General features: G+C 43.0%; 1 protein-coding gene across 1 annotated transcript; it reads right to left on the bottom strand.

The window, feature by feature from the left end:
* Positions 1-7,164: 7,164 nt before the first annotated feature.
* On the bottom strand, positions 7,165-11,241 carry LOC103713678 (AP2-like ethylene-responsive transcription factor CRL5). The gene is made up of 8 exons (XM_088719738.1): positions 10,577-11,241; positions 9,808-10,462; positions 9,427-9,509; positions 9,055-9,143; positions 8,896-8,969; positions 8,759-8,809; positions 8,591-8,667; positions 7,165-8,126 (listed from the first exon to the last, which is right to left on the bottom strand). The coding sequence occupies exons 1-8, from the start codon at positions 10,875-10,877 to the stop codon at positions 7,483-7,485; spliced, it is 1,974 nt and encodes a 657-aa protein (XP_088575864.1). The 5' UTR covers positions 10,878-11,241; the 3' UTR covers positions 7,165-7,482.
* Between the last annotated feature and the right edge of the window lie 5,691 nt (positions 11,242-16,932).

Genomic DNA, 16,932 nt, shown 5'->3' with positions numbered 1-16,932 from the left:
TCCCACCTTTGGAGTAAGCTTAAGCATGGTTTCTTTTACTTCTTTTTTTGTTGGGTTGGGGTGATCGTATGAAACCCATTTTCCTGGCCTAAAGAAACTAACTTTAAATAGCACAGTCAGAGTAACTTGGACATTAAAATTAGAGAACTTGACATTGGTTCAGTTTTCTGTACAAGTAGTGGTATATTGAGCAGTGAATTATGAGAAGCAACTACCTCCCCTAAGCTTCAGATTTCCATTTTGATAACAATTGTTGGATAATGGGAATTTTTCTGGCTTACTCAATATGAATTTTCTTGAAGAGCAAACAAAATTTCGAGGAGTAATTGAGAAGGACAAGAATCAGTTTTTCATGGTATTGAAGAACCTTCAAGAAGAAAGTATAGATTAAAGTACTTGGATAAGCATTCAACTAAGTGCTTTAATGGAGTACACTAAATAAGGAACAAATATGAGTCAATTGAGTTCAGCTAACTGAAACCGTAGTTGGTTTTAAAAAAAATTAATGGAATGCCATAAGAGATGGAGAGTCCAACATTAATATCAACCAAACTCCAGACATGAAAAAAGTTTTAAGCATTCATCATACATGGATGTATTCATATGTCAATTAAGTAATATATAGCCTCGTTTATCGTGATCCCATTCACTAAAAACCCATTATATAGTATCAGCAAAACCTAGATAAAGTGCCAAAAACATGAAAACTAATGCAGGCGTAGCAAGTCAAGAAAGCCGCCCAACTTACAGAACAATATTAATGTATTTGGAATAAAAATCATAAATAATTCAAAAATGAAAACCTAAAAAACTCTAAAACTAATACCTCAACCTAACCTATTCTTATTAATTTGTTTTACCGATCGCAGAAGCTACTCTCATTGGCATTAGAGTGCTCCTTGAAGGATCTGCCAAAAGAGCAGAAGATTTAAAAATCAATATTGCATATGAAAAATAGCGTTTAGCAATGGGAAATTACATATTAAATAAATGTATCATCATTGTATCATATTTTTTCATGAGATAATAATCTATAAATGACATGGACTAAAATAAATTAGACTGCCTAAATAAATTTTTCTGTCGTTGATTTCTATCAATAGCAACATCTAATGCATTTTCTTTATTCCTCTTTTTAATAAAGGAAGATACTATGATAAGGCTCATGATATTTCCTCTCACAAGTCCCATTAAAGTTTAACTTGGGTTCTTTTTTTGGTCACATGTAAGATCCATCTCTTAGCTACATTAGATGACGGCAGAGTGGTCCAAGCTTAGCTTTGAAAATTAAACTAGCTGTTTACATTCTAGGATTCTTTGAGTTCTCAAAGTATTAACAAGATCATATCTCAAGTGTAAAGCATCCATATATTCTACCTCATGCATCCATTAAGTAATGTTAGTAGAGACATATATTATTATATGTCAGATTAATTAATTGCATTGGTGTAAATTAATGTGGCAAATTGAGGAGCTATTTGATCGAATCTACTTTATAATGCTTGAGCAATTCATGTTTTGGCATGACCTGAATGCTTTACTCCTTGAGTCTTCTCTATGATTTCGAATTGTTTGTTCTGATGTCTTTGTTTGACGTACTAAAACTAGAGTTCAGCAAATTAGAATTCCACCGCCAGTAGTTATTCAAATATAAAGTCATTAAATTTAAAAAATAAAAAAAGAGATAAACTTTCATGGACTTTTTGAAAATCAACCAAATAACTTGGTGGTCATTACAACATTCATAGCATATTGCCACGCAGAGCAAATCATGTAATTAGCTCCTCTTTCTCCTTTGCAAATTGCAAGCTAGAATCACTTTTTCAACATAGTATAAAATAATAATATTCATGGAACATCATGAATATCTATATGCCGGACACCCAATTATCAATCATTCCTCTCTACAAACATGCACCATTAATATATTATATATATATATATATATATATATATATATATATATATATATATATATATATAAGAAACTCAAAATAGATCGCAATTTACCACATCTTTCACCAGTAAATGTTCTCTTCGCCAACCACGTTCTGTTTCCAAGTGCCGGAATCTCCTCCCCACTTACCAAACTCCTCCTCGAACTTCTGCTTCCAAAGCTGGTCACTTGACGTCTACTTCCAAAGCTGGTCGCTGCTTCCATTCAACACAAACACATTGAATCCTCGCAAGATCGACCCCAGTAAGAAAGTCCAAGATCCGATTTTTAAGCTCGGTGAGAAGGCACATCAAGCTATAAGGTACAGCCAACCCATTCTTGAAGCAAATTTCGATGAGGAGAGTCCGGGAAAGCTCATCTCTCACGGTCCTCCACAGTTCGAGGATCTCCTTCTCTTCCTTCTTGCTCATTCCGTGCATAGATTTAATCAACGGACCGGCGCGCTTCGAGATGTCGAAAGAAACCCGATAGATCCTGGAATCCGTCTGATCCAACAACCCATTGATGGAAACATTGAACGCGGTGGCGGAGAACGACAGGACGACAGCACTCCCGTTGCTAGGGTTTCCTCCATTGGGGCTAGGATTTCCGCCATTGGAGATGGGTGTTTTTGAGCTAGGGTTAGGGTTTCGGTGGAAAAGAGCAGAGGGTTTCGGAACGCGGAGCTCCGAGGGATGAGGAGGGGATTTCGTTTCCTGAAAGAGCGGGAGAAAGGATACGACGGCGTGAGGGGCTCCGTCTCTTTGACTGAAGAATTCATTTTGCGGTTGATTAAACCATAGCCGTTGGATTGATATCTTCTGGATGCTCTCATTTAAAAGGTTCGATCTGATTAATGAGGCCTAATTCTCGTTATTTTAGAAAAAAAGAATACAATTTCATCTATAATTGTATTAAAAAAACAGAATTCTGAATTTTGAATATTTTCTAAAACATCATGTCCATCGGCTTTTTCTATTCAATTTTAAAAAAATAAAAAACTTTTAAACTTTTTTAAAAAGTTATCAAGTCTCTGCCCATTTGGAGTTCAGCAATAATGGAGACATGGCCAATGAAGAAATCCTTTGGAATTTAGGGTGGAATTAAGGGGATGACATATTTACCCTTCTTTTCTTATTTAATGATTTCTTATTTTGATCCTCTAATTACAGACTATTGGGAGGGGTTCTTTTATCATGTGGTAAGAGAGAAGGTGTACATGGAGAGTTAGCTGATTTGATTTATGGAGTTGCTAAGTGGCAAAAGAGAACATGAGGGTAATTAAATGTTAGTAGTCAGTTTCGTTTAGTAGAGCTGTTGGCAGTAGAACTTTCGGAAGTAGAATTTTTTGAAATAGAGCTTTTGAAAGTAGAGCTTTTATTAAAAAACTATTTGCTCTTTGATAACTACATTTCTAAAGTTCTATTGAACTTTAATATTTGTTTGGTAAACAAACTGAGAAAGTACTTTTGGTATGACAAAATGACCATAAAAATATTACATAATATTACACAGCAGAGCATAATAAAATATAATATATATTAATACATAAATAAATAATATAGTATAATATTAGTATAATGTAATATAATATTATTATAATATAGTAATATAATATTGTATGCTATAGCATAATAATATAACATAATTTGATATTATATAGCATAACATATCAATGTATTATGATATAATGTAAGATAATATTATATTTTTTAAGTATAATACAATAATAAAGCTATAAAATATTATAATTATTATCATTATATATTAATAAATATAAAAGAATATTTTTCTGCAATTATAATATTTTATTATGGGTATTTTGATCCAAAAAGAAAAAAAATAATAAATCAAAACAGCTTTTAGACACATGCTAAAAGTGCTTTTTCGAAAAGGCTTTATTTTCAAGCTTCTTCTAAGAAGTTGTTTTAGCTTTCTGACAAAGCTAAAATAGCTTTCCGATTTTTTTACTAAACACTCCTATTTCATCCAAAAGTACTTTTGGAGGGTCAGAAAGTGCTTTATGGCCTACCAAAAGTTCTGCCAAACAGGGTCTCAGTCTTAGCCGGTGCATGTAACTTGCACCCCAAAATATTTTTCTTCAAAATACAAATATAATTGCGTATTAAAAGTTTCAAGGTTACTTAATCTTAAATTTTCTAATCTTCTATGGTCGCATCAAATATTTGTTAGTGAATGCTACTTAGAACACGAGTCCATTTCAATGGGGAATTCTCTAGGAATAGTCTTGAAGTGAGAAATATTCACATCAACCAACCATGTAAAACTGAAAATTATATGAATGCTAGGGGAAGACAAGGCATCACCAAATATTCAAGATTGGAGGAGGCACCTGGGAACATTGATAACAGCTCCTTTTTAAGAAAATGAAGACTAGATAAATTTGGGCCTTGTTTTGATGCCAAACAATTGACGGGCCGGACCTAAGATTGAGAGTCTTTTGGATAGACTGCACAAAAGGCCCGGTACAAGAAACCACCTGATGACTGGTAATCGGATTTTAGTTTGGAACCAAACATTAATCCAACCTTTTCACCAAGAAGGAAAAATTAATCAGAACTAAATACTAGGTTAGGCTTTGTGATGATTTATTCAGATCGAATCCACTTAGGATGAATGATGGACTACTCATGTGCTGCCTAAAGAGATGGTGGAAGAGTCAATGCAGAGGCAGCCAAGAAAGGTTATCAACATGCAGGATGATGAGAAGACAATGTCAAAAATTCTTCTTAATGGGAATGTTAAGATAACCTTGCTAAGAGGATAAAAACATTAAGATTTGCATGGAGATGAGTTGAATATAAGATGTACCAACAAGAAAATTCTATATCGGTTGTACAAATATATATGATTGGCAACCTAAACAAGGCGTGCATGATATACGGTAACCTGCGACTCTTGACACCTTCACTTTAACTATTCAATTGGTCTTTGGCTCTACCTCCAACCCCGTTGTATTCTGCTGCTTTTTGCTTGCTTTTCTCGATCAAGCATTCCTGTGCTTGGCAAAGAGGTGCTGCTGTTAGTAAAGCAAGTTAGTTTTGCTCAGTACTAGGTTGATCAAAATAAATTCCAAAAGCCTTAATTAGATTGTAAAAGTTAAAGAGCATCATGCAAGGAGGTGGAGTAAGCTAATCTATATATAGCCATTCCACAAAATGGTGGTAATGAATCGGGTTAGGTTAGGTTATTTATGCTTGTTTTTATTATACTGTATTATGAAATCTTTATTTTGGAATATCTGTTATTTTTCCTAAATGATGTATTGGTATGAAAAACTTATGCTTGATCCAATAAGATAGGAAAAGATTTACTTATTGAGCTGTGTCACTCATATACCTCTTTTTATTTTTTTCTCTCCAGGTAAATAGAATCAGTAGGGACGAAGAATAGTACAGGCTTGGAGTTCGCGCTAGCAAGCTTGGCAATTTTGTAGTAGAATTTTAGTATTGACTATAAATTTGTAGCTAATGATTTTCTGAATGTTAAGGATGATGGATTTGGTATTAATGTTGGATTTAGACGCTCTAAGCCAATATTGGTTTTATTTAATGGATGATAAAATAGATATTTAACTGTTATATTTTATTGTAATGGATTTGAAAGTTAAAAGTAATGTTGGCTTCGTGTTCTCGTGGGCTATACCCCTCAGTAGCACAGCCATGTCATGTTCCGGATCTGGGGCGTAATAGTAGAGATCTGTTGATGCTTATGGCTTGGTCGGTTGCCGGGTTAGGTGATGGTATGTTTGTATTTTCTTGTTGTTGGATTTGCTGCTTGTTTAATGAGCTGAATGAAATCAGCCGGGTAAGGAGCAAACAGCTATTATTGAAATCTGAAAGTAATCCTCAATTAGTAGCTGAAAGTACACCTCCTTGCTCCCTAGTTTGGTATGGCTGTTTTTCTCAATTGTGGTTTGCTCCAAAGAATGGTTGAGAGGCTGCAGCTGGGCTGGGTCAAGTGGGTATGGGGCTCTTTAGATTGGGTTGGGATGTATGCCGGCTGGGTGACCACCCCAACTGGGTGTAAATTTGATTCATGATTCTTGTCTCTTGGAGCGTGAGGGGGTCTGGTGCAGCTGAGAGACGGGGAGTTATTAGGGAGTGTCTCTCCTCATCGGCTTATGATATCATTCTCCTACAGATATTTAAGGTGGCGGACGGCAGTGCTGGTGGTATTCTTATATTGGGACACTACTTGTGAGGACTCATGCGAGTGTATATTTAGTTCGACATCGGTTATTCGCGGAATAAATCTTGGATACTTTTACAGAGTTAAAGAATCCAAATAATACCTTCCGGCTAGCCATTTTGGATGAGATCCTGGGTTGTTACAAATAGTATCAGAGCGGACCCGACACAGAAAGAATATGCGAGGACCCACCAAATACGTGGAGGATCGAAAGATAGCACTAGATTCTTGGACTTTATTTCCGCCCTTGACTTATTAGATCTTGATCCCAAAGGTCGATGTTTCACTTGGGACTTGGGAGTGACACGAGCGAGCACCCCCTTCCATTGCTAGATTTGGTCGGTTTCTTCTCTTTGCTGATTGGGAAGACTTATCCCCTACTAAAATCCAATCTGCCCTTATCAGCGCAGCCTCCGACCATGCTCCGACCGCTCTGGATTGCAAAGTCAAAGTTCGAGCTTCCAAAGATTTCATATTTGAATCCTGGAGGATCAAAGAGCCCAATCTTGAAGATATGCGGTCAGTAATTGGAGAAGCAGGGTGCCCCAACTCAGCAACAGTCTGGGTGGACAATTTGAGAAGACTCAGAACTGCTCCTAGAAAGTGGTCCGTTTCATAAGAGATGCAAGTAGAGACTTGAAAAGAAAAATTGCTGCATGACATCGACAGACATTCTTGTTACGAAGGAGGAACAGATTGATCGTTCACTGTCTACATTTGATCCTTCATCGATATTTGGAGGAAATTTATCTCAAAGATGAGATTTCCAGGAGGCAGAGAGCAAAAATACTTCCCTTTTTTTCATAAAGTGGCTTCTGAGAGGAAAAGGAGGAATCCTAATTGTTTCACTCATGAATGATCTGGAATGGAAATCTTTTAGGACAAGCGGTTTAGAATGTTGGAAGTCTTTAAATAAAGCTGACAAAATTATTATAGATATGAATCGAGTTGATCATGTCAAAGTGATATTGTGGTCAAAAGATCATAGTGCTATACTAGGCAAGAAGAAAAGCAGGTTAAACATTAGAATGGACCACCCAAATTACCAACATCATTCCATTACAGATACAGTGAAATCATTGCCCTTAAACCTCCAGGCGCCCCCCCATGTCAAAACCCTTCCCCCCATGGCCCAAAAGACGAGTTGCAAACAGTTACAACCACTGGAAAAGGACAGAGACCTGCTCCATTTTAAAGATCTCATGCACCACTAATCTCAACTACAAACAGCTAATAAAACCACCTACCTCCTTCATCTTCCAGTCCTACTTGCTTTCACTCCCTGTTTCTTCATCAACAACTCTTAAACATGCTGCTACCATGATAGCAGAGGTTTAAGAATCGGTCCAAGCAGCAAACACCGGCATGTGAGACATCGGCATTGTCGTCCTTAGCCCGGTCGATGGAATCCATGAATTAACTGGTGTGGAATTAACGAGCCTTGGTGAGGGCTTGGCAAAGAGCATGCAGAGACCACCTCGATCAGGACTCCCTTCCCTGGAGTTGCTCGAGCTAGTCACCAATGATGATGCATTTGATAGATGAGCATTCCCCAAATTCCCAGAATTATCGATCCCCTGCGCCGAACCCACTGTGTCCATGCCAACCAGACCATGAAGACTGGTTGAGTAGGATGGGCTTCGAAATGCATCACCACCTGGTATCAGTTGCCCACCATGTTCTTCTGAGATCGGTGATGTTTGATGAGGGGATTGATAGAGTGACATCTTCCAATCAGAACCACCACTGCTGTTGTCTTCAGTCAAATTAAGCTCTCTGCTGCTGTTTTGGACCGAAGGAGCATCGTCGCGAGCTTCTGCATCTTTGTTTTTCCTGGCAAGTTCGCCGGAAAGCAGAGTGCTGCTCGCCATGATCTTTTCGACATCGTATCTTGTTATGTCGAAGTTGGTGACGGCATTCACTCCTCGGAATTTAATTGCAGCAATGTCATAAGCCTCAGCTGCTTCCTCTTGAGTACCTGAGAGTTGATCTCGCTTTATGTGAACGAAGGGCGCTAAATAAACAAGACTCATCTAAACAAATACGCTATAACATGGCCATCATTTTGAAAGGTGAACTTTAAAAAGTTGAATTCACACAGGTCGTCGGAGATACGAGTGCGTTTCTTTTTGCGTTCACTGTTCCAGGCCTATAAGACGGTCAAACGAGAGCTTTGCAGCTACTGAGATATCAGCCTTATGAAAAGAATGACTAGGGTTTTAAAAACAAAAGTCTAGCTTGGAAAAAAAAAGCATGCATTGCCAGTAACCACATTCTTCGACAGGACCTCTGAAATTTCAGTATCTTAGATTGGGTGCAGCATAGCGGTTGGACTTCTAACCTCATAACAAACTCGGAAGGATGTGAGTGGTCACACTTTGATGATAGAAGCATGCATGCAAAACAAAGCATCAAGTGGTTAAGTGAACCTCAAAAACTTACTGAAGGTTCCAAGATAAAGATCTTTGTTTCCTGAAACCCTCCCAATTCGAGCTTGCCATCTTCCATGCTGGTGGTGCCTGGAGATGAATAGAAGCAGCAAGTGTATAAAAAATTCTTGAACAAATAAGAAAATGATGTCGTTTAATCATGAATAGCAGCAAGACTAACCTCGTCACGCCTCGGTACATAGAAGCTCCTCGTGAGAACCCACTACTTTTTCTGCAACAGAGATGAACATGAAATAAAATATTACAAGCACCAAGCAATATTGGAAGTGGCCTACAACATAAGGAAAGAACATTTACCTTCTCAAATGAGCAACATATTCTTGCCGACTCATGTTCTTCATTTCCTCGAGTTCTTGTTGATAATCTTCCAACTGAATGAAAACGATTTCAGACGTGTTTCCAGCAAAAGGGAGTTTAAATTTCTGTAACTAAAAGCCTGTACTGATTCAATCATACCGGGAAGTTGATATGTGTGGAAGGTCCCCAGTATTTGAGGGCAGCCAAGTCATAGGCTCTTGCAGCTTTCTCTTCCATGTCATACCCCCCTGGAATCCAGAGAAGAGAGAGCTGAGTAAAATTTTTCATGTCTTGGAGACAACAAGAATATCCTAAAGAAGAAGAAGAAGATTAAAATAGATAAAAGAGGTAGATAAAGAGAGCGGGGGCTCACCCAAGTAAACTGCACAAGAAACATAGATTTCATTCATGACATTCCCAGGAAAGAACATGGCAAACCAAATATGATTAAATAGTCAGTTTGTACCATAGACTGAATATGATAGTTGAAATCATAAGATGGTAGTGGATATAGTTTGTTTGGAAAAAAACCTTGTCTTCCTTTCCTTGTTTGGCCTTCCTTCTTGCAACTATTGTCCCACAGATGGGCTTCATACCTACCAGTCCACCTATGCCTGATGCACAAAACCAGAGTCTTTATATGATCATAGAAAAATTTTCTAAAAGAAAACAAAATGGTTAGAGCCATCCCACATCACACATAAGCACCAAAAACTTACAAACATATATAGGAAATAAACAACAGCTACGCAAGAGTTTTTATATAAACAGAGCATTAAAAATATGAAGAGAGATGAACAAAGGAAGTAGGACTGTACTAGAGCAATAAACAATATATAGAAGAAAGAACAAGATCCAATAAGAAAACAAGCCATCAGCTGTAGAAGAAACTAAGAGCTCCTACATACTGACCTTGTGACACCTCTATACTGAGATGTTCTCTGGCCAAATGTATCGATGGATTTCCTATGAACTGGCTGCTTTTGGCCCCCCTTCCCAGTCCCTCTCTTCTTACTTCCATCTAAAGCCATGTAGTCGTTTGCAGGAGGAGGGATATGCTGGGGAGCTGTGACACAACTGGACTGTGAACCAGGGCTCATGGACAAGCTCAAAGACTGCAAGTCCCCATACCCCATTGCACCAAGAGGACCACCAGATCCCACACCCCCTTCCTCACCCAGCCCGTTGTTGCCAGCGCTGAAGCTCCTGGTGACCCAGTTCTTCAATCCCGGAATCCCACCACCTCCCATTTGTTCCTCTTCCAGTGGTGGTTGATACATCTCATGGCCTGTGAGCACAGAGCACATCCCTTCCTGCAATGGCTGGAAGTAAGGAGGAGGGGGCTGCTGCTGCTGCTGTTGGACTTGAAGGTGCTGCCTATAGGGTTGTTGGAGGAGGTCTAGAGGATGACCTCTGTTGCCCTCAGACTCTGGGTTTTGATGGTAGTACATGCTGTCTAAGCTTAAAGCCATTGCTCCCCTGTCACTGTTCCCATACTGATGGGTCCCCATGTTTGGACCACAGCCTAAGAAGTCTTCCAGTTTTGGGAATGGAGATGGCACCATTCCTTCACCACATTGAATGAAAATGGAAAAGAATATGGCAAAGTGTTTTAGAGACAGCTGCTTGTTTGAAAGCTGGGAGCAGAAGCTAAACAAAGAAAGGAAGCAATGAGACAAACCTTCTTGCTGTGATCTGCTGAGTGCTTCCATGATGCAAAGAGAGCCATCAGACTTGAGTGGCATGGAAGATAGCTGAGAATAGAATCCTCCGTTCTCTCCAACGCCATAACAAATGCCGGAGCTGCTCAAGTGAGGAGGAGAGAGGAAGAAGTTGCCAGAAGAGACGGCAGCAGGTGCGGGCTGAGATTGGTGATGATGGCTCTGACTATTTGGCTGCTGGTGTGGGTCAGCAGACACCTCCATGCTCATGTGGGGGGAGAGAGAAAATCCCAACCAGTTATTATTGTTCATGGACTTCATCTTCCTCCCTCACACTACAAAGAAGATTGTAGCAAGACCCAAGGCGAGGCAGCTCAATCATTGGAGAGTACACACTCTAATCATACCCATCCCTTCTTGATTTCCACCATTTGAGGCTTGGGGTTTTGTGTTCAAACCCCAGTGAGCTCCATGGTGGAAATCTGTATGAATATCTGTGTATTTTTCCTATGCCTCACAACTCACTGTGGAGGAGCATGGCAAAACCATTGTGGAGAACACTAGTAGTCCCTTTAAACCAAGCAAAAGGAATGAGTTCCCACCAAACAAATGCTGGTTAAATTCCCCACCCCCCTGCACTCCATAGGGATCTGTGTTCTGAGAAAGACGATGTCTTTAGCTTTTCTTTCTCTTCGGCACTCCCTGCCCTTTTCTTAAGCCCCTTAAACCCAACAAAAACCCTCCGTTGAGAAGGCTCATAGGCCGGACAAGGTTGAACCCACAATGGGGTCTTGGCGTGCCTTATGCCCAGATGGAAAACCTTGGAAAACACATATATAATGAATGGAGCCTTTTCCTTCTCCGCCTTTGCTGACTAGGGGTTCGTTGCCTCTCCTTCTCTGCCTCCTCATGCCTGCCATCAAGAGGTGGCTGGTGGCCTGTTGGCCAAAACAGGGTGGCTTTTTTTTCAGTCTCATGGCCATGAGATAGATTCGAGAAACACTGTCCAACTAGTCACTTCGCAACAGTTCTAGCTGTGTACTAGCCTGTGCTGCCACTGAAGGATCTAATGAAAAAAAAAAACGTTTTCCGATTCAACTTATGCCAATTTAAAATCTTTCCTTCATAAAAAATTCTAAAGCAAACACAAAAGAGAGGAAAAAAAGATAAAGATAGAAGAAGAAAGAGAAGGAAGGAGACTGTATTAATGACTTTGATATTGATATTTCATAATAAAGCAATACGGATATAATAGGTACAATGGCGAAAAGGAGCAGAGAAGCTGTTTTTGCTAAATATCACATGTGTACAGGTGACAACTGCATGCTTCCCTTCAAGGTTCTGAAAGTAGTCAACAACTGCTTCCAGACAAAAAGTGCAATGTGGGTCAATAGGATGTGCTTCATATATTCCATGAATGATGTGGGAGGAGGGCTAAAGAATATTGGAAACGCTCTTGCTATTTCAGAGTCTCAGTATAATTATATTGTCGTGCTGTCTTGTGTTATGTAAAAGATACAACTTCCACTAAATGATTGGTAAAACAGTATCATTCGAAGCCCATGAGCAAATCATAATTATGAATATCAAGTTTCTTAACAAGATCTGGCACAGCACCACTGTTTTGTTTTAAAACAAAAAAAAAAAAAATCTTTTGGATATAATGGTACAGAAGTGGAATCCATGCAGTGCGATAGCAAGGAGCCCCTTTCAGCCTCTTTTAGACCTTGGGTCCTCGAACTATTTTATGGTGTCAATATTATAACGGCTAGTGGTCCATATAAAATGTCTTCTAAAGTCATATGTGGTGCATGGGAATGTGCATGGTCATCCCAAGACAAAGTCTCTTGAAGAAAATGATTTGGTTTCAGAAAGTATAGGTGGGAATGAAGGGGACTCAGGTACAGCATCAAAAACAACTACTACGTATCTTCCCAATCCTCTCTCCCTTTTTTTTTTTCTTTTCGATTACTGTAATGATGATTGAATCCAACAACTACACACCAGTCCAACACTTTTGCTTGGAGTGATGCCTCCTGAGCTAGGAGCTATGCCTCATCACATTCTACTCCTACCTATCCCTTCTTTCGCTTTCACAGCTCCTCAGAAGTCCCTTTCAAAGAGGCAGAAATGGTGGCATAGGTTTGATGCTTGCTGTCACCCTTCTCCATCTTCATTGAATCTTGATTTTCTCTTGCATCATTAGCCATGTCGCGGAAGTACAAAACAACGCAGTTGGTGAGAGAAAAGAGGACGCATGCCATACAATTGAGCCCTTTGGACTGTAGCTCTATGGACCAGGTAATTAATCTTGCCAAATACTTGCTGGAGTCCAACTTGGAAGATGGACTACCCCACAAATACAATTAAAGCACCCAAATCCGACAGCAGGCCGGAGCTCATGCAGTCCGAGTCGAGCTCATGCAAACCGAGCTCAGAAAGCCGAGCTGAGCTCATGCAGGCCGAGCTGACCTCAAAAGGCCGAGCTCGTCGTCCACGTGCTGCGGCCACACCTTGTAACAGTCTCACCGCACCATGCTTTGCTTGCCGGTCATGCCACGACATATCAATCAGGGACCATACCCTGCTGCGACTGTCAACCATTAAATGAGCATGGTCTCTGCAGTCCTCCAGCCAGCCCAAAATCTCAAGCCATCCACGGCAACTCACTGACTCACTCAACTACGTCTGGTCGCCCACAACAACTCATTGATTCATTCAACCCAGTCCAGCCCTCTACGGCAACGCATTAATTCACACGATCACACCCAATTATGACGGTAACTCATTAATTCGCCCAGTCACATCACAAGTAACTCTGTATCCCTCCTATAAAAGAGAACTTCTTTCTCTGGGGAGGGAGACTTCTCTTAACTCTGATTTTCTGGCTTGGACTGCTACATACGAACTATCTCTCCTTCTCTACAAAAGCCTCCTCTGACTTAAACATTGGAGGGCCGGTGCCGGAAAGCCCGGCCACCAACGTTTTGCAGGTCCCCCAAAGGACGCAGCCTGCCGACGTACCATCCGCACCGGAGCTCCTCCTTCTTAGCTAATGGTCACCCCTGGGTCCAATTTCCAATAACACAACTAAATATATGCAAAGCAATATATGAAACATGTCACATATTGTGACAAAGTGATAAGGATGAAAATCGGCAAAGTTCAAAAGGCCATATTTCTACACATCCTCACTTCTTTGAAAAAAAAACAAACAAATGGTCTAAGTTGGGGCACACTAGCAACGAAGATGTTCAGGCAATGTGTTTAAGCTATCATGTCTTAATATATCCAACACTTAATAATCAAAGAACCCATTTCTTCTAAGCATATGGGACTGGTATATTAGATACTTCATGGTAATGGGAGGAGTCTAACTAGGAACACTAAGTATGCCTCTTTTTATTTTTACTTCATTATTATTATTATAATATTATCCATCTTTTAGAAAGATTGGATGTATAATTTAGGTGTAAAGATTTCACACTTGCGAGTCAAATGTTGTGCAACGCACAGTGCCCTCTCTGTCGTACAATTCTTGGGGGGGCCCGTGGGGTGCGCCGGTCGGTGGGTGGAAGATCTTGAAGCGGTGGAACTAGACCTCTGCTTGGGCAAAAAAAAAAAAAAAAAAAAACTAGGCCTCTCCCTTGGAGTGATCAGGAAAAAGAAGACAATTCATTTATGAACTGTTGATGGTATTTGGTACCATCGATCTCTTTTTTTTTTATTGAAAACCGTCTGTCTCTTTAAATGTCCCAGCCAGCTCTCGCAAAAACTTGCAGTATTATCGATTGGATCCAAAAATAATATATATGACAACTAATGTGTCACATCCTAAATTTGATATATGGTACTGTTGCTGGTGGTCCAAACCGAGAACGATTGACACAGCGGTGTGAACGGGGTTCCGTCTGAGTTGTCTTGGTTGGTGTTGGTTACGCTCCACCTTCCACCGGGAAACCTGCAAGCAAGCCTCGCACCACCACTGGGGTAGTGGGGGCCTTCCGACGATCAAGTCAGAGGAGATTGGAGGAGGAGGAGAGATGATAATAGCAAGCAAGAGAATGCTCTGGAAGATATTGCTTACCCCCCCTTCTCCCCCCAGCCGCATATATACCTGGCTGGGGGGTCTCTCAGGGGGGTTTGTCATCGTGGGGCGCGATGGAGTGGCCACTGATATGGCCGTTACAGGGCGTCGTGGAGCAGCGCTGGGTACGGCCATGACAGGGCGTAGTGGAGTTTCGCTTTGTACGGCTGATACAGGAGATCGTGGAACAGCATCGGATACAGCCGTTGCAGGGAGTAGTGGAGCAGGAGGCCTCGGCGTGCCTCTGGGAAGCAGCCTGTCGTTATCAAGAGATCTCCGACTCGGGGTCGGAGTGCTGGATCAGGGGGCAGCTGACTCGGGGTCGGGCTGCGTTGCTGAGGATATCCGACTTGGGGTCGGATTGCTAGATTAAGGGGCAGCCGACTCGGGGTCGGGCTGCGTTGCTGAGGATATCCGACTTGGGGTCGGATTGCTAGATTAAGGGGCAGCCGACTCAGGGTCGGGCTGCGAAGCCGAAGATGTCCGACTCGGGGCCGGACTGCTGGATCGAAAGGCAGCCGTAGTCTTCATGGGCGCGCGTGCCGGTCACATGGAGCATGGCGGCTTAGTTCCCCCGTAACAGTAGCCCCCCACTTCCGAGCCTGGAACCAGAAGGGGAACGGGTGAAGGGAGTGATGCTTCGAGATTGCCGCCATCCCTCGGAGAGGCGCGCGCGCTTCGAGCTCCCCGCTTTCTTTATGGCGTATGGCGGTTGTTGCTGATCTGGCAGTCTGAGGATTTCGGCGGATATCCTTCCTTAATGGTGTCGATTCGCCTTTGGGGCGCGAGCGACCCTTCGGCGGCCAGGCGTCCTCTGGCGTCATCGAGGCGTCACCCGCCTTTCCGCCTATTTAACCGGGGGCCCTCTCCTTTTTTTTTCTTTTTAACTCTTGGCAGCGTCTTGCCGACTCCTGACTCTCGAAGTTCTTCCGGCCCTAAGCCAGGCATCCGAGGGTTAGGCCTCAGGAAATTCTTCCGGCACTAAGCCAGGCGTCCGAGGGTTAGGCCTCAGGAAATTCTTCCGGCGCTAAGCCAGGCATCCGAGGGTTAGGCCTCAGGAAATTCTTCCGGCGCTAAGCCAGGCATCCGAGGGTTAGGCCTCAGGAAATTCTTCCGGCACTAAGCCAGGCATCCGAGGGTTAGGCCTCAGGAAATTCTTCCAGCGCTAAGCCAGGCATCCGAGGGTTAGGCCTCAGGAAATTCTTCCGGCCCTAAGCCAGGCATCCGAGGGTTAGGCCTCAGGAAATTCTTCCGGCGCTAAGCCAGGCATCCGAGGGTTAGGCTTCAGGAAATTCTTCCGGCGCTAAGCCTGGCATCCGAGGGTTAGGCCTCAGGAAATTCTTCCGGCGCTAAGCCAGGCATCCGAGGGTTAGGCCTCAGGAAATTCTTCCGGCACTAAGCCAGGCATCCGAGGGTTAGGCCTCAGGAAATTCTTCCGGCGCTAAGCCAGGCATCCGAGGGTTAGGCCTCAGGAAATTCTTCCGGCACTAAGCCAGGCATCCGAGGGTTAGGCCTCAGGAAATTCCGCTCGTTGGTCGGCCAAGGCTGGCGCAAGCCGAGGCGACCGGTCGGGGCTTCAGGCTAGTCTGGTCCCGGGATGATCATCGGGTTAGCCTGGCATCCGAGGGCCGGGCCTCGGGAGATTCCGCTCGTTGGTCGGCCAAGGCTGGCGCAAGCCAAGGCGACCGGTCGGGGCTTCAGGCTAGTCTGCTCCCGGGGTGATCATCGGGTTAGCCTGGCATCCGAGGGCCGAGCCTCGGGAGATTCCGCTCGTTGGTCGGCCAAGGCTGGCGCAAGCCAAGGCGACCGGTCGGGGCTTCAGGCTAGTCTGCTCCCGGGATGATCATCGGGTTAGCCTGGCATCCGAGGGCCGAGCCTCGGGAGATTCCGCTCGTTGGTCGGCCAAGGCTGGCGCAAGCCAAGGCGACCGGTCGGGGCTTCAGGCTAGTCTGCTCCCGGGATGACCATCGGGTTAGCCTGGCATCCGAGGGCCGAGCCTCGGGAGATTCCGCTCGTTGGTCGGCCAAGGCTGGCGCAAGCCAAGGCGACCGGTCGGGGCTTCAGGCTAGTCTGCTCCCGGGATGATCATCGGGTTAGCCTGGCATCCGAGGGCCGAGCCTCGGGAGATTCCGCTCGTTGGTCGGCCAAGGCTGGCGCAAGCCAAGGCGACCGGTCGGGGCTTCAGGCTAGTCTGCTCCCGGGATGACCATCGGGTTAGCCTGGCATCCGAGGGCCGAGCCTCGGGAGATTCCGCTCGTTGGTCGGCCAAGGCTGGCGCAAGCCAAGGCG

This window comes from Phoenix dactylifera, chromosome 1 (assembly GCF_051530095.1).
Source record: "Phoenix dactylifera cultivar Ajwa chromosome 1, Ajwa_hap1_PhDact_Kaust_v1.1, whole genome shotgun sequence".
Taxonomy (NCBI): Eukaryota; Viridiplantae; Streptophyta; class Magnoliopsida; order Arecales; family Arecaceae; genus Phoenix; species Phoenix dactylifera.
This window is presented reverse-complemented; position numbering and strand designations above follow the sequence as displayed.